At 36.0% G+C, this 18,992-nt stretch overlaps 1 protein-coding gene across 2 annotated transcripts in view; it reads right to left on the bottom strand.

The window, feature by feature from the left end:
- Positions 1–6,731: 6,731 nt before the first annotated feature.
- LOC141454028 (uncharacterized) overlaps positions 6,732–18,992 on the bottom strand; it is a 772,684-nt gene continuing 760,423 nt past the window's right edge. The window contains exon 3 of one of the 2 annotated variants that reach the window (XM_074127799.1): positions 6,732–12,935. In XM_074127799.1, coding sequence (XP_073983900.1) covers positions 12,822–12,935 — 114 coding nt within the window. In that variant the 3' untranslated portion in view covers positions 6,732–12,821. The remainder of the gene's footprint in view (positions 12,936–18,992) is intronic. The other variant, XR_012458371.1, reaches the window with a different exon arrangement.

The following is an 18,992-nucleotide window of genomic DNA, read 5'->3' as shown; positions in this document are numbered from 1 at the left end:
TCTGCATGAAAATATCCATTTATGTTGAAAAAAATGGTGGTTTGTCTCAAGAACAGCTGAACTATATTCTAACATAATATATGAATTGATAAAAGATCAACGAGACTGTAGTTGGCTTCTTATGATCGTATTATATAATAAAAACAACGAGGGAACACTGGTTGGCTCTAAATAATGCATTTTAAATTAAAACAAAACCAAAAAAATCTTCCTCTGGCCTTGAAAAACATGCTCTCTTCAAAGTTATGATAAATTAGACCACTAATTTAATTGAATATTAAAATTATCCACACAAAAACTTTCATCAAAATTTCATGGTAGGTGTTGATGTAGCGATTATGAAGCATGGTTTTGTAAGTAGGTGATCCCTAGTTCGAATCACGCCTGTTACTACTTTTTATTTTGAACAGTACAATGTTAAAAGTAAAGTATGTGCTTCTTCGCTCGTCTCTAAATGGTAGCTGAACGTTAAGACCAGCCTGAAAATTGAGTGGTTTCATTAAAATATGAGAAAAGAGGCAAAATGGTTGAATTTGGAAGCAAAACATAAAACATTAGTACAGTTTTTGACCTACAACTGCGCTATCGACAGTTTTAATATAATAAATAGAATCTATAGTTTTGTTCTAGGTTTAAAGAAGATTTTATTTCGGTCAATTATTTAAAAACTACAATTTACGCATTGCAAAATAATAATAATAATAATAATAATAGTACCTAATAAATAAAAACTTAAAAGATCGCTCTAAATAATTAATGATGTTTGCAAAGTTGTTACAAGTTTCTAGCTTTGCTATACACTTTTGATAGACTTTAAAACTGAATGCAAGAGCACTTTGCACAAATTGTTCCTCTCTAAAGCAATGAAGATAATTTGTTCCAGTCTCTTCATAGTTCTAAAAGAAAGAAACATTGTCTCAGTACTGTGCATGGGACAAAAGAATCTGCGTTCTTTCTTTATTGCTCGTGTGTATTTGGGTGTGTGTTTGCATTTGCAGTTGAACTTAGTTTGTAAAAGTGACTGGCAGGATTCAAGTCTAAGTTCAATTTAAGTTTTCTCCATAAAGGAAGGAGCTTAATTAGAAAGAATCTTCATCAGGATTGCGTGCCCTCTCCACCAAGCGCATCAGATCGCACAAATGGCCGCATGTTGATACTTTTTCTTTTATTTTTCTCTAGGAACACTAAAATAGATTTAATCTTCGGGATGTAATCGTAATTTGATTTAAAAATGCAACAATTAATCAGCGGATAGCTTCAATCGATTTGTCCGCATAGTATGAAATGACTAACGTGACTTTATTTCATATCAAGTTAACAAACTCAGGTAGCCAGGATTACTTGACAATAAAAAGAAAAATGCCAGGGAAGCCCGAAAGATTCCCATTTTTCCTTTTAAACAGTATCTTAAGAAAAGTAAAACCCAAACAAAAAACCATCCAATATCTTTTCATGTTAGAAATGCTGTTCCATATCAGAACGAACATTTGACCTCAAAAATGGATACTTCTAACTCAAGTTATAACTCAAAATCCAAATTCTGTGCCGATTACCATTTAATTCGTTACTTAGTAAGAGAAAGAATAACTTAAAACTGTTCCTTTAAAAGAGGGAGACTATCCAAGTGTTTATCTACCATCTAATGGAGCAGAGGATGACAGTGTTGACTATTAGAATGACAATAACTATCGAATCTAGAAGTGTGACTATTAAAATGACTTTGACTATCGAATCTAGAATTGTGACTATTAGAATGACCTTGACTATCGAACCTAGAATTAGAATGACTTCCCCTTTCCTGGTGGCTAGGCAAAATTGCTCGGCTGTTCATTGGTTAGACTCCAATTCAATCATTCTTCACTGCTGCTACTCTAATTAATCCAAAAACTTACATTTCCTCCAGCTTCTTGACCTCACATTCTTGACCTCAAACTTACATTTCTCCAGCTAATTCTGACCTCATTTGTAACTATATACTTTTGTTCTTTGTTCAATTTACAAAATCTGTATGGAGTGCAATTACGTATGGCATGGAAATGCAAGAAAAATAAATCTAGTGTGAAAAAATATAATCTTCTCCCACCTTAGTTTATCGAATTAAATTTCCTTAAAACTAACTAATTGTATTTAAAAAAAATGGTTAGATTAGATTCTAGTAGGACGGCCTCAAGGCCTATGCCACTTCGACCCCTTTGGATCTTTTATGGCTCCCCTCACTCTAAAGCTCGCCATCCAGACCTGTCTTTTTAATCAGACTCTTAATTCTGGAGAGTGACTCTTGGGCAAAGCTCACAGGCCTTGGTTATCCTCCCCGAGAACTAACATCCTTAGCCACACGAGTCCCTCACACTGACACAACACGTGCAGTGCCCGTTTCCTCCTCCTCTTCCTAACAGAACCTACAGATGCTACCATATGCCAGGCCCGTGCGATGCATGTGTTTTCTGAGCTTGCAGTGGCCCAGTTAATAGGCCTATAATTATCCTTATAGCCCCACGGCCTTGACGAACTAATTCTGCAGTCAGTCTTGGCGAATAGCCCACAATGAACTGCTTCGCCTCTCTCTGCCCAGTAGTGGCCAACCACCACTCCTGAGACCTCCTCTGTACCCATAGTTTTATGGCCGCACTCTTTAGGCACTCGGAGACCTCAAAGTGGGGCTCTTACTTTCGAAGAGTCACCACTAACGTTTCTATTTTCAGCCTATTTACTTATTGTAGAAGCTTTGCTACCTGCAGGAGTAAATTTCAAATGAATGTATTACATAAAAATTATTTAAAAAACACCATTTTTTATTTAGAAAAAAATATCTACTATTAGAATAGCATTTCCTGTAGGCCAGTTTTTCAAATCTTAAATTTTGATGACAAGTTCATCAAGTTTAAAACCAAAATAGCACTTTAGAGATAAGCCCAACCATATCCTACTCGAAGAAGTAACCTTAATTTTAATTTTTCAGAAAAATATAACGAATAAACATTGTGGAACTACTTATCAGCAGAAAGGATTCAAAATTTAAAGTAAATCGTGATATCTGTTCCAAAAAGAAATTTATCCTGTAAACTGGCATGAACAAAATTGATTCCGTTGGCTGGGTTTGTTCAAAAGCTGGAATCTAAACTAAATACAGGGTGACCCAGTGAAAATGACCACATTTCTTTTTTGAATAACTGTGGTGGTAACACTGCTACAGGGACGAACGCGCGCTCTATGGTTAGTAGAGACCTGGGAGATTCCTGTTATCAACATTTTAGTAATCATGGAACGTTACACTGCAAAAGAACGAGCATTTTGTGTAGTAGCGTATTTTCGAGATAAATCGGTTGTGAAAGTTCATAGAGCGTTTCGTAAACAGTTAAAAGTTAAAAGTAATGAATCTGCTCCTACGCGAAAATCGATCCTCAGGTGGGTTGAAAACTTCCGTGAAAGTGGCAAGACGACTGATAAGATTCATCCAGCTGCCAAAAGAACAGTTCGTACACCGGAAAACATCGGAAAAGTTTGCCAAGCAATAAAAATTAGTCCAACTCGTTCCGCTCGCCGTCACGCAGCTTCTTTAAAGTTATCAAGGGAATCTGTGCGACGAATTCTAACCTCAGACTTGAACCACCATCCATATAAGTTGATGATCACTCAAGAGTTGAAGAAAACTGATTACCGACAGAGATTACTTTTCGCCGTAAACATGTTAAAGAAATTGGACGATGGTGAGATTGATTTAAATAATCTTTTAATGAGCGATGAAGCTCATTTCGAACTCTCTGGATCGGTAAATAAACAAAACTTTCGGTACTGGGCAAGTGGTAATCCCCAATTCATTCCAGAAAAACCGTTACATAGCCAACGAGTTACAGTATAGGCCGGTGTAGCGTCTTAGGGAATTATCGGACCGTATTTTTTTCGACGGAACCGTCAATGTCAATGAAGAGAGGTACAGGGAGATGTTAAACTTGTTCCTCATCCCCCAACTCCGCCGCAAAGGTCTTTTGAATCGAACCTGGTTCCAGCAAGACGGGGCAACTTGTCACACCGCCGCTCTTACACTTGCGTTGTTGAAAGAAACGTTTGGAATTCGTTTATTGTCACGTTCTTCAGATTTCGCTTGGCCGCCTCGCTCGCCAGATTTGACGGTTCCAGATTTTTTTCTGTGGGGGTATTTGAAAAGTCGTGTTTATGAAACCAAGCCCCGTGATCTAGAGGATTTAAAATCGAGGATTAGAGCCGAATTCGCAAAAATTTCGGCTTCCATGCTGAAGAAAGTATTCAAAAACTTCGTTAAACGATTGGAAGAATGTAAAGCCCAGAACGGTCACCATTTGAAGGATGTAATATTCCACAAATAATCTCCCATGTTTCTACTTTTCAAAGATTTTTTTGTTACTTTTAATATCTATAATACTTTTGCTGTTATTAAAGAAATAAATGTGGTCATTTTCACTGGGTCACCCTTTATAAATTTGTAAACTTTCTGTCATGTTCAGTTTTAGAGTTGTCCTGATCAAATATTGCTAAATAAATTAATAAATAAAAAAAATGCATATATACAGAAGAATTTCTTAAACAAAGAACACTTAAGAAGATCTCAAAATGAATCATTTCAGGTAAAAACCCTTTAAACCAAAAATTTGATACGATTGGCTGGTGTAGTGAGGAATGGTAAAAGCGATGTCTTGCGTAATAAAGAGAATAGGACGCGTAACAGTAAAGCTAACGAAAAAACGTCAAAATAAAAAAAACAGTTGTCAATTGGCTATTCTTTACTTTCTCTTTAGACGAAATGAAATTTGTTCTTTAACGAGTTTATATCACTTTTGAGTTTGTAAAGAGATTCTCTTATTGTACTCGAAGAGAAGTTGTGGAACAGCGTACACTGTTATTTAAAATCATTGAATGAAAAGCGACGGAGGGGACTGTAAGTAGATATCAAAAGTTTCGTTTTGGTTCCTGTTGAAAACAAAAACCTCTTTTTTCGGTGAATGGCAGGCGGGTAGAAGAAGCCCTTACCAGAGGCCAAAAGGAGGTTATATGTTGTTTATACGGAGCTAAAAAGATGGTGCGGAGGTGATGTACAGCTTGGAAGTATTTGGCGGCGCTCGTCAGTACACAAACAAGAGAAGACTGTTTGATTGTAGATTGGCCCCGCCCTCCCCCACAGTAACTTGAGACACTTTTAAGATTAAATTGAAATGGTACCTACTAGGAAAGTTTTATAGTCAAGGAAAGGAGTAAGGACTTGATGCTTAAGAAGAGAAGAACAAATGGTACCTTGGAATTGTACGAAGAATAAAAGAGGATTTCTACGGATGATGAGTTTTTAGTTGCTATATCTAAAAGACAAGTCATTTCACTTTGCTTCTACTCTCAGAGAAAGAAGCTGAGTTCTTCCATATCAATTATACAGTTTAAGAGAAATAGGAGAATTTGAAAGCGCAGGTGTGAAGAGAAAGAGATCCTGCAGAAATGGATAATATTAAAAGAAGTTGAAGAGAACATTTTCAGGCTGAATCTATTCCTTAATGAAAGAGATAAATTTCTAATGAGCAACTCGCAGAAGTAAAAACAAACGTAGAAGTAATGAAAACGTAAATGCTGCATATATCTATACATAAAGCAGTTCCGTTGTGTCTCAGTGCGAATGTATATACTTGGCAATAAATGCTAAATTAAATGCAGGTTATTAAAAGCAATCCCCCTGTAATATTTCCAGCAGTAAGTTAACAAAAAGGAATTTTATGTAAGTAAATAAGTCTTCATTAAATATCAAATTTGTTCATGTATGATGAATTTAGTATTTATAATATCGTACATTTATAAGATTCTATATTATATACCATTAATAATTAAGCGTATTATGATGGCAAGGTAAAGAATAAAATATTTAACGAAAGTAACAATTAAAAATGTTTGTGCTAACATCTTATTCACACGCAAATATCATTAGGTCTATTTGATCAGAGGCTCTATTTTTGTGATGGTCCGTAGCATGCGCAATGAGAGTTTGGGTATTTCAGAGTTCAAAAACGTTTTTCTGGATTTTTCCATCCTTTATTCCATGAAAAGCCAACTTTAAAACTGATTTATGATCGATCAGAGCTGAGAATCAAACCAATACGAGATTAACAGTTTAAGGCAAGCGCAGTAACTAAGTAGGCAGCAGCTCCATTACTTTTTTGGTGTTACTTAGCTTTCAAAAAATATTTCTTTAAAATTTTTTCGGGCATGCTCAGAGTAATTCAAGTGTCCTTATCAAAACACAAATCGAATCCATGGATCGCGCATGCGTTCTAAGCAATCACAATCCAGTATGCAACTAATATCACAAATTGCCTGATAGATACAAACCTTTTTTGTACGTAAACAACGATAGAGTATTATTTTTTGCGGTTTTAATTAAAATCATATAATTTTAAAAGGTGGATGTTCTTTTTCTCAAAAATGACCAGACAGTTTTAATTTTTAGATTTGCTGCACTACATTTACGAAGTTACAATAATCAGTAGCAGAGGCGGCACAACCTGTCAGCTGAGAACATTAAAAATAATTTTGATTCTATAAAATTATCTAAGTAGAAAAATTGTGGTAACTAAATAAAAAATGGATATGGGCTACATGTTGTTAACATATGTAACTAATATTAAACCAATGGGGTCATAAGATTTCTGAAATGTTTGTCGTTTTATCTTCATGAAGACTTTTTATACTACAAAGTGTCTTTCTTGCTATATTAAGCTATACAGAAACGACTCTAAGTTGTATCTAAAAAGTGGTCAAAATTGAAACAGGTAATATAAAGCGGTTTAAATGTTAAAATTACAGACGTGTGAGAAGCAACTTAACATTGGGAAGTACACATAACTTTGGCTTCAATAGCTAGAATAGTATTATGACCTTATTCTGTTGACACTGAACTATCATTTCATTAACGTGTGTAAATACAAGATGGGTTTCTGTCAACAGTACCAAATTATCGGTCAGATGAACTGGAAACATGCAGAACGTTCTTCTCCCAGACATACCACCTGTAATTATGTTTCATAAAGACGGGTAGATGCACTGTCAAGGCCAAGCGAAGGAGATGACAACCTCGGACAAATTATCATTGGTAAGTTATGTCAAATACCACTTCCAACAAAGAAGGACAAAGAGCAGATGAGGCCCAAGAAAGAGGGACTGGAACCCAACTTGAGTGTAATGAGCAATACCACTGAGCAAATCTCTTTGGTTTACTAACAGCTGAAGAACGTGATAGGTCTTCTGAAAACAAAATACAGTCAAGTTAAGGTTAAGGATCCAAGTTAGAGCATAGAACTGCAAATTTAAGTGGGAATTTGGTACAATGGGGGAGAGGCAATAGAAGAACTAAATATCCGAATTTGATGAGAATCGTTTGACCAAAAATACCACTCGATTCTTTATATACAGAGTGTTCATTTTATGACGGCTCAAATAAATGACAGGAGATTTCCATTTTTTTTTTTGGTAATTATACGCAACTCTCCCAAAATTACCAAAAGAGTATTAAACTTTCTTGTTTGTAACAGAAGTAAAATTATTTTTTAACCCCTTTGTCTATGCTTGTGAACATCTAAAGCTCTTAACATTTGATTATTGCTTAGAAAATCACTCGGAAAACTACTTATTACCCGATATTAAGAAAAATACTAGCTTTACTGCCTTAATAACAATATTTTCAGTAGAAAGGGGATGAAAAAATACATGAAAATGACCTATCGCGTGCTCTTCTTTCTCTTTGATAACAAGTTAAAAAATTGAAATATGATTAATAAATACCAGATTTTGAAATGGCCTAGCATCTTTAATTTTAAAGATCTCGAATTGCGGTTTCCGTTTTTTTCAAAACTTTTTATACTCTTTAAAACTTTGTATATGAAAATGGGGGTTAAATGCGAATCCTTACTTTTGGACGCGCGTCTGCCGTGTACGCGATCAGGAATCTAAAATGAATTCACATATTCTGAAACTAGAGGTAACAAATTTTTCCTCTACCATTTTTTGCTCAGATCAACCGTTTAAGCATTGAAATTCATTTGAGCCGTCTTAAAATGAACATCCTGAATATTTTACATTAATTACTATTTTTTTTTTATAATTATATTGTCACCTCCACGTGAGCAAAAGGAAATGTTAATAAATAAGTTAAGTAAATTTATCAAATATTCTCGTAAAGTAATGTCAGGTCTTGAAGAAATAAGCAAACGAAACGTAAAGTTTGAACGAGATGTCACAGTAGCCGAGCGGTTAGAGGCGAGGCCTGTGCATTCAATACCACGCCTAGGCCATGGACTTCCTTAATTGGGCAACATGAAGAAGTTATAGTAAGGGAAGTTTGTTAGTCGCCTCCATCTTCGACAACTAATTTGTTAATTGGCATTACAATTTTTTTTTTATTTTCCTAAACTTTGAGCTTTTGCGACTTATCGATATAAAGTTCAGAGTGTTCAGATACATAAGAAAAGTTTTGGACTACATTTTTGAAATTTAAGTCGTGTATTGGCCTTAAATTGGCTGTAAAAAAGTGAATCCTGAGCCAGGCCATTGAGTTCTTTTCCTTCTTTCACCAACTAATTTGCCTCTAACGCTTGCTTCTAAAAACTGTCGACAAATTAACCCTCATTGGGTCAAATTTGACCAGCGCCTTTTTTTTTTGTGTGGCATTTCGTAGGAGTTAACTATAAACATCTCCCCTTCTCTGAATTCTCCTCTTTCATCCTCACCAACAATCGACCATACAAATCAGTCGTTCTTGAGCAGTGCAAGTAAATAAAATATAGGTTTTGGGTCGAATTGGGTCAAATGACCCGACATTACGATTACGTTAAAAAATTTTTTTCTTAATTTTTTTATTTTTATGTTTTGGAGTTCGTTTTCTGTTCTATTTTTTGATATTATTCTGTAATATTAAATATTATATATCACATAATATTTAATATTATTGCTGTTAACTGGTTCTGTTCAGGTAAGCTGGTCCATGAACTAGGAAAGCTAAATTTGCTTTACTCGGGGACATTACGAGAAAAATAAAAAAGAAAACCCCTCTTATATAATTCCAAATAAAGAAAACTACCGTCGGAACTTCATTGTTTGTCTTTACTGGCAACAAAACGGTGGTGTTTTGTACCAAAACAAAACAAGTATGTTATACTCGCATCATGATAATTCAGTACTTGCGGAATTATGGAAAAACAATTTTTTTTTTCCTTTAGGACTTTTCTTTTCTTGGAATGAACATCAATTTTAAGAATGAACATCAAAAAAGGCGAAAACCGTTCCTTCGGCCGGAAAGATTTTGGCGACTGTCTTTTGGGATTCGCAAGGAATAATCCTCATCGACTATCTGGAAAAGCGTAAAACTATTACAGGTGCATATTATTCATCGTTATTGGACCGTTTGAAAATCGAGCTGCAAGAAAAACGCCCACGATTGGCCCACAAAAAAAGTCCTTTTCCATCACGACAACGCACCAGCTCACACCTCAGCAGTTGTGGTCGCAAAATTAATGGACATAGGGTTCCAACTCGTTTCACATCCCCCCCCTATTCTCCAGACTTGGCTCCCTCGGACTACTATTTGTTCCCCAATATGAAGAAATGGCTGGCGGGAAAAAGATTTTATTCAAACGAGGAGGTGATTGCGGACACGAATGGCTATTTTTCAGACTTGGACAAATCCTATTATTCGGAAGGGATCAACAAACTAGAGCAGCGTTGGACGAAGTGTATAAGCCTAAAAGGAGACTATGTTGAAAAATAAAAAAGGTTTACCCCAAAAAATTAAGTAGTTTTTATTTTTGCACGGACTTTTCAAACGACACTCGTATGTTATACTCGCATCATGATAATTCAGTACTTGCGGAATTATGGGAGAAACAATTTTTTTTTTCTTTAGGACTTTTCTTTTCTTGGAATGAACATCTAACTTTAAGAAAATTACGTTTTTCAGTAATTTTTTTTTTCTTCTTTTTTTGTAACTTAAAAAAAAGTAAAAAATAATTGCAACTTTCGCATTTTTTAACATTTTTTTTGTTTTTCTTAATCTTATGAAACAAATTTAACAAGATATTCATCATTTTCGTTTGCTAACTAAATTTTCTAACAAAAACTAAATCGACTTTAATTATATCAATGACCTTTTAATAGTAATGTGCATTTAAAGCTTGGGGTCAAAGCTGTCCCGACGATACCAGATGAAGTTGAGATTTTGAGAATCACAAAAACAATATCCAGAGTTTTACGCTCAAAATCCATAGAATTTCTGTTTTTCCATTAACAAACTTTGAGCCAATTCATAGCTACCAATTTTACCATATTCTTCTTGATTCAAACCTAAAAGATAAGACTAGACTTTCTCCATTTACTAAATACTAAATCTTTAGAATTTACGAAAGCGTCCGTTTGGGAAAACAAGAATGATTAAATTGAAATATTTCCATCAATTTGAATTAATTTTTCAAGTAACCACGAAGAGTAGTAGATATCACAGAGGAAAACGTCCATTCATGTGGGAGGCATGGCAATATTTGTTTAGCTAGGATGTTTAGCAGTAGGGGTAAAGGCCAAGCTGCTCTTCCAGATTAATTCAATGGGTTTCTGAGTGGGTGAGAGAGAGATATGATCCTCTTCTGTCTACACTACGAACGTAAACATATATGGGAGCCGAAGCCTACTCTCCCATACAGGAAAAGCCTGAGGCAGTTCTCCAGTTCGGCAAGGGTAACATTAGGCCTTCCACTTGTACCCCCAAACCACTTCCTGCCAACATTATATCCAATCTAAATGTTTGCACCCTCATATTTCGATCTCTTTCAGTACCCAACCAAACCCTCTCTGTGCACCCACTTCCTCCAACTCTCCAACATCCCTCCAATCATAACCCAAGGAACACTTCACTTCTACAGCTCTACAAGTTATATTGGCTACATAATAGTTCCGCACACAGACCCATGCCCGATCATCCTTCTTCACTGCATCCATCTGCCTCTATCTACAGCCAAGCCTATCCTATTGAAATAGTTCCTATTACTAAATCCTTGAAAGTACATTAAAACATTTCTCCCAAACCCTACTTTTGATTTCCTTTAATAATACTCCATTTTATATTAAAATATTAATAAAACCTGTGGTAAAATACCACACCAAAGTATATCCCCTATTTTATTAAATAGCACTTTATCTTTTAGAAGAAATTTCTCATATAAGTAAATAGAGGGAAATTAAGTATATACTAAAACTATGCATGAAGCATTAATAACAATCAAGTTATGAACTTCGTTTGCTTAAGTTTCCAGCCAAGCAGCATATTTAATAATAATTCTTACGGAACGGGTGTTGGTCTCGTGGTTATGAAGCATTCCTCTGTAAGTTCCAATGTCGAGCAAAGCTAATTTTTATTCGTTAGAAGATTTTCCCCTTGAGGCAAACCCTAGAAAAAACGTATGAATATGATATAGACCTACATCATCTCTTCATAGATATTAAGCAGGCATACGACTCGGTCAGTAGGAATGAACTAGTGAAAGTTCTGGTTTATCTGGGTATTCCCAAAAAGTTAGTACGACCCATAAGGATGACGCTAAATAATAGTAAGTGCAAAGTGAAGATACAAGGAAGGCTGTCTGAACAGTTTGCTGTTGATAGTGGCCTAAGACAAGAAGATCCACTGTCACCTATACTTTTCAATCTTGTATTGGAGGCTGCGGTAAGAGCCATTCGTACCAATCCGAGTGGTACGATTCTAAATAGATTGACACAACATTTAGCCTACGCGGATGTTGATGTAATCACAGCAAGGAGTAAGGCGGCATCATTTCAGGAATTTGAAGGAGCGGCCCTAAAAAGTGGGACTTCGAATTAATTTCGAAAAAACTTCGTACATTATTGTTTTCTAGATCCCCATTAAATAGGGAGAATATCCAACTGGGAGATTATTCCTTTAGAGCAGCAGTTCAAATATTTGGGGACCATTTTGACTGAATAGAAGATATAAAGGCTAAAGTTGCTGCAGGAAATCGATGTTACTTCTACCTACGGAAAACCATCTTGTCCAAAATGATGTCGCGAAGAGTTAAATTGCTAGTTTACTACGACCGGTAGTTACCTATGGCTGTAAAGCATGGGTATTGACCAAGGATAATGAGCGTCTTCTAAATATTTGGAAAAGAAAGATGTTATGAAGGGTATTTGGTCCCGTAAAGATAAATAATATTTGGAAGATCAAAACTAACAATGAGCTTCGTGACTTATATGGCGAACCAGATCTGGGGTCTGTTTCATTAAAGCCGCCAGATTAAGATGGTTAGGGCACGAAGAAAGGGATGCCCGAATTTAGAATGCCCAAAAAATTGTTATATGAAATCCAGGGGTCAGAAGAAAAAGAGCACGTCATCGCTTGAGATGGCTGGACAATGTCGAAACCGATATCAGAAGGCTGGGAATCAGAAGATGGAGACTCCGTGCTTTGGATAGGGACAAGTGGAATGCTGTGCTGATGGAGGCCAAGGTCCTTACAGGACCGTAGCGCCCTATAGTAAGGAAGTAAGTAAGAAGAAATGTTAAAAGGTAAAAAATTCGCTTCCATGATACCTAATTGAGCCACGCCTTAAAAAATAGGGCGATTCCTACAAATATACATAAAAATGTATTTATACTATATGATTTTATTGAATACTTTTTGTCTAACATTTGTTATTTGCAACAAAATCCATTATATAAATCGTGTGAAGTACCTACTTAAAATGAAGAACGTTTCCGTTTCAAGTTTGTTCCTAAAAGATATCTTTGCACAGGGTTGTGAAAAATTGTTGTTAGATGTAAAGAAGTCCGAAGTTTGGCAATCTGTATTTTAGATCAATAATATTCATATTGTACATTACCCTAAAAATGAAAGGCTGAACCACATCTAAGTGAAAGTGACATACCTAAAACAGAAAAATAAAACAAATTACAATTTTTTAAAATACAAAAATATTTAGACATTTACAACTATGCAAAAAGTATTATAAGCGAACCAAAGTCGGCACAATAAATATGCACGTTTTGAAAACGTGGCGGAGATGCGCCCCAGTGGAGGAACTCCGTTAAAACTTAAGATTATTGGTTGATGCATCCGTAAACATATTTTCAACTAAATTTTATTGTAAGTAAGATTTAAAACCAAGTAACATATAAATTTTTGTCAAGACAAAATGCGATAAGTTGGCAATTCTGAAGTTCTAATATTTTACTTACTAGAATTTTAATCAGACTCTTAATATGCAGATCTTAGAATCTAACGAAACTTAAAAGTGGCATACAACCATTAATGATTAAATTGGGAAAAATTACTGTTGTAAAAATGAGGAAATAAGCAGAACTGGCTTCAGAAATGAAACAATAAGAATGCATTTGCTGATTGGAAGCTGTGAGAATTGTCCAGTTAGTTATCAACTATAGGCTCTGAGTTATGGCTGATTTTGGCCTAATATCTTCAAATGAGTCTCCCGTCTTGTCAGAATGAATTTCAGATATAATTAATCTTACAAGTCTGAGTGCCAGAGATAATAATAATAATAATAATAATAATAATAATAATAATAATAATAATAATAATAATAATAATAATAATAATAATAAAGAATATGACTGACAAGATTAGCTCAGCTGGTAGTGCGGTGGACTAGTAAGCTGGAGGTCCCAGGTTCAAATCCAGCCGCAATACTCTCAGATTTTCTATTCTTTAGACGCCTCTACAGCTCACTGTGATGGGACAAAGTTGTCTGTAGCGAGAGAACTATTTTCTAATTATCGGCTGTCAATTTTGATTACAAAAAAAAGCAACAATCAAACAGGTTTTAAACCAAAAAGCAACTGAAACGTTTATTGAAGATATGATTAATTAAATGATAATTAAATTGATAATTAATATGTAAGGCATGTACAGTGAATGGTGAGGATACAAGGCTGTGAAAGAGATTGTGCAGGATACGTTGAAGAACAAGGGAATGAGAAGGAAGAAGTGGGCAGGTGTTACAGATGGCTTCGTCAGGATTTGTAAGAGAATACGTTCTCATGAAGGCGGACATACAGGGGGTGGACAAAAAAATGGAAACACTTGACTTTTGACATCATAATGTTTGAACATGTTCAAATCAATCAAAACTTGACATATTTTAATGTTTTTTTTTTAAATTCTGTTATTTGATATGGTTTTTTAACCTACCTTTTTTTTAAAAAAAAAAACAAAAGAGATTTAAGGAAATTGTTTATAACCTTCTAGAAATGGCAGACCTCTCAGACTTTCAAAGAGGCCCAAATTGTTGGTGCTCGAATGGCAGTGTAACAGAATGTGCCCGAATATTTGGCGTTTCAAGAGGTAATGTCTCAAAAGTAATGACTGCTTTTGAAAGAGAAGGGAAAACGTCCTCAGCCAAGCACAGGTCTGGTCGAAAGTCGAAGTTGTCTGAGAGAGACCGTCGGACTCTAAAGCGAATTGTTAGAGCTGATCGCAAGGCCACAGCTCCTAAAATCACTATTGAGCTCAATAGACATGTACAGAACTCAGTTTCCGCAAAAGTATTTTGATGATTTTTCAAGGTGTTTCCATTTTTTTGTCCAACCCTTTAGGTATTCAAAGGAGAGAAGTAGAAAAATAAATAACTATATTTGGGAATCGATCCTAGCCAGATAATTCTGTTTATTTTCATAAATCGTTTGCTAAAAGAGTTAACTAAAAGTTAAAGCAATCATTTAAATTATTTTTACCCCAGATTTCAGAAATGAAAAACAGAGCCACAAAAGGTAACATCAGTGAACCGTTAGATAACAAAAGAGCCGGATAGAGACTAAACAATGAAGTTCTACTAAAACTGAAATAATTTTAATAAAACTTTCTGTTTTAGGTTTCTATCTCTATCTACCCTCCAGCTATCTCTATTTAACCAATCTCTCAAGTTAATGGCGACCGTACTAGATTGAGTGAGGACGGAACCTCACTTCTCCTAAACAATTCGCTTGGACCTTTGGAATTCCTCTTGCCTTAGATAAAATGAATAGAGCCCAAGTAGAATAGAGCAGGACTTGGCCGCATCCTCCACGTTACACTGGGAAATAACATGATCACGTCACGGCTCATCGGAGCTAAGCTGAAATCCCTCTTCCCTTTTCTGAAGGTCAGAGAGTGTGGGTGAGCACCTGAGAGAGAAATTTGAAGAAAGAGAGGTGGTGAGTGGGATTAAAGGGAAATGGGAGAGATGAAGGTCGGGATTGATGAAGAGATGGTGGAGAAAGGAGTAGTAAAGTGAGTGGTGAAGGAGATCAGAGATCTAAAACCTCTTCGACCAGTACCACACTAAGGTGGAGATGGTATTAGTAGGCGGATGAAGGTTTAGCGTTGAAGGCTGCAGCAAGGGAATGGGCTACAGGCCACAGCTGAAGAGATCTGTGAAGGTGAGAGGAGAGACAAGGCAGCCGAAGAACGAGGGCGAGGAATGCCAACTGTGATGATGCTGTACGCTTCAGCGCCCAACACTTCGCCTCGCTCCACATTCCGCACCACGGGGCAACATTTAATTAGCTCTCTATCCTACCTCATAAACGACAATTAATTTTTAATTAATCTCAACCCTTTCACTACCTTTAGAACCTTTACTTGCAACATACAATTCTATATAAGTGTAGTATAACCTCAAAAATGGGGGCTTCATGTACAAGTATGGAACCAAACAGTTTATAACTCTACCGCTCCACTACAACACTGATATTTTTTGATTATACACAAAGAATGAAAAAAGATGGACAAAGGCGGTCAGTTTCTTTCGCAATCTATCCTTAATTAGAATTTTTTCTTTTGACTTTTCGGTTAATCCCAGATTTTGGTTTATGTGATAATTCCGCTAATATCGTAGAAAATAACTCTAGAATCGTTTTAATAATTCTTTATTTTTACTGATAGTTCTTTTATATCACCACTTAAAATGTGATCATTGCAAATGTCATAACTAGCGAACAGATTCGTATGTATTTACATATTTTTTTCTAGGCAATTTACAGACGTTTTTCAACTAGAAGTATTCATACTGACACTTTTTAAGCCGTTTGAGTCTACTTTTATTTCACATATTTCCACATATTTGAATGTTATCGCATATTTAAACATATTTGATTAAAATAAATAAATATTTCTACATATTTAATCAAAATATGTACATATTTTTTCATATTTTTCATTTTGGGCATATTTTCATAATTGGGAGGTGGTTGACAGGAACTGTGAACCACAGACTGTAGGGCTGTGAATCACAGTGGGTTCAATGGTTATTGCAATTTACACAGAATGCTGCTAAACAGTGACGGGCACTTGTTAGTTCTTTGAAGTTGTCTGACGTTGTCTGTTCTTTCAGCTCGTTCGTTGAAGTGTCCAATTCATTCCGTTCGGTCACTTAGTGTATTCTTTTCTGGGTGAAATGCCACGAACATCGGCCTCAAACAAACAACTGGTTGCTAAATATCTTCGCGAGTTTCCAGCAGAACTTTTTCGAAGTGATGGAGACATTTTGTACTGCACAGCTTGTGACAAGCGCGTTTCTTGCTCTCAACGTTGCCAAGTCACCCAACATATTGCCACCGGATCGCACATAGAGAATAAAAACAGAAAGAAAGAGAGGACGTCCTATCAAGCCTTCCTTACATCTCCATCATCAAGTAAGTCTACTCTGAGTACAGATCTGTGTCGGGCTTTGGTTAGAGCAGATATCCCTTTCCACAAACTTAAAAATCCTCATTTCAAAGGATTCTTAGAGACCTATATTGGGGAAAAAATGGCTGACGAGAGCATTATGCGGAAAAACTACCTGGATAGATATCTATAAAGATACACTAACCAAAATTCGAGAACATATCAAAGATGGACCGATTTGGGTGTCAATTGATGAAACCACTGACGTTGAGGGCAGGTATATTGCCAATGCAGTTATTGGAAAACTTGACAGTGATGCTGATGTGGATTCAAAGCCATTCCTTTTGAACTGTGAGGTTCTCGAAAAATGCAATTATTCCACCATTTCACGATTCTTCGATGCCTCAATGCATATCCTATGGCCCAGTGGAGTTTTGAACGAAAAAGTTCTTTTGTTTCTCTCTGATGCTGCCCCCAACATGGTCAAGGCTGGGTAATCTATTCAGGTATTTTATCCTAAGATAATTCATGTGACGTGTATTGCTCATGCCTTGTATCGAGTAGCAGAAACTATCCGATCTTTGTTCAGTGACGTAGATTCCTTAATCTCCTCGGTTAAAAAATGTGTTCTTAAAAGCACCAAGTCGCATTAAAATGCTAAAAGATCTCTATCCAGACTTGTGCCTTCCACCAGAACCAATATTGACAAGATGGGGTACTTGGCTGGAAGCAGCTCAGTATTACTATGAAAACTACAATAAAATCAAGAATGTCCTTTCACATCTCGAAGACGAAGCAGTAGCGATAAATACAGCCAAGTCTTTATTAGAGAAACCTAATTTAAGGAACGACCTTGCATTCATTTCTGACTATTGCGTATTTCTTGCACAAGCCATTACCCAACATGAGTCCCAAAATGTTCGACTGACAGAAAACGTGTCCAACGTTAAAAAAGTCATCGAAAAGGTGGAAGGAATACCTGGGAGTAAGGGAGATCTGATCAGATCAAAACTGGTAGAAGTACTGAGCAAGAACAAAGGGTGGGAGACCATCTGCCAGATTTCTGATATTATCAGTGGAACAGAAGTCACCTCAGAACATCGTGTACCCTTTACAACCAACGAGATAACTTCTTTCAGCAAGGCACCTATAACATCTGTAGATGTTGAACTTTCTTTTAGTCGTTACAAGTCCATCTTACCCCCAGATCGTCGTCACTTTACGTTCCAACATTTGAAATTTCATGTGGTTGCAAACAATTTCGAAGAGTGAAGTTTTCAAAATTGAAAATTTAACACATCTTTTTATAAATAGTAAAAATGTTCTTTGTTGTATAAATCATTATAACTTGTAAAAACAAATTATTTTGTTCCTAATAAATTATTATAAATTGTAAAAATGTTCTTTTCTTGAATAAATAATTATAACTTGCCCCCCCCAAAAAAAATTCCATTTTCATAAAAAAAAATGTCCATTTTACTTAAATATTCCAGAAAATATTTTAAGAAAATCACATATTTTCCACATAATTGACGAAAATAAATGCATATTTTAATTAAATATTTGGCATTTTTAAATACATAAAAATCCGTTCCTTAGTCATAACTATACACCTTCCCTCTTAACATCCCTCATTTATCAGTCTTTTCTGAATTGATCTCCCGAGGAATTGCTCCGGCGTAGCTCCTTGGACCATTGTCGCGTTCGATCAGCTTGTTGAGCTTCAAAATGATCTTTTCCTGCCTATGATCGATATGCTGCTAACACAGCAGTTCATTCTCTTAGAGTAAAGTAATCGCCTATTATTTCAGGATGGGCTGAAAGTCAAACCTACCAATTAGGTGTCGTGGATTGGGGGGCGGAAGCTCATACTCATACTATAAACAATTTTTTCTAACTGTTCGGTCGTGACCGAGACCACTCGGCCAGTTTGGCTAACTTCCGACTCCCGCGGCTCAGTCTCGCGCCCGCGCGCGTACTAATGTACACATCCGCCTTAATTTCCTTCTTTCTACATATTTCTTATCGCTCATTATTATGTTATTATTTTACACCTTTTTTATCCTCTCAAACTTTCTATATTAACTTGTTGTTTCCGCTTCTATTTCCTTTATTTGTTTTTCTATATTCTAAACCCTTTGCCCCACTACTTCCTTTGAACCATATGGTCACCTTTCTAGTCTGGTCAGTTCCCTGCTAGTCCTTGCTCAAGACGCCTCTCGGCTCACGCTTTAGCAACTCTTAACGCATCTCAGCCCGCTTCACTTCCGCTGACACCTAACAGTACGCATCATCCGCATCTAAACGCCTCTCCAGAATATCG

Source organism: Rhodnius prolixus, unplaced genomic scaffold, assembly GCF_049639745.1.
Source record: "Rhodnius prolixus isolate KJV_2025 unplaced genomic scaffold, Rpr scaffold_9, whole genome shotgun sequence".
Taxonomy (NCBI): Eukaryota; Metazoa; Arthropoda; class Insecta; order Hemiptera; family Reduviidae; genus Rhodnius; species Rhodnius prolixus.
The sequence above is the reverse complement of the archived record's forward strand: the minus strand, read 5'-3'. Positions and strand labels throughout refer to the sequence as shown.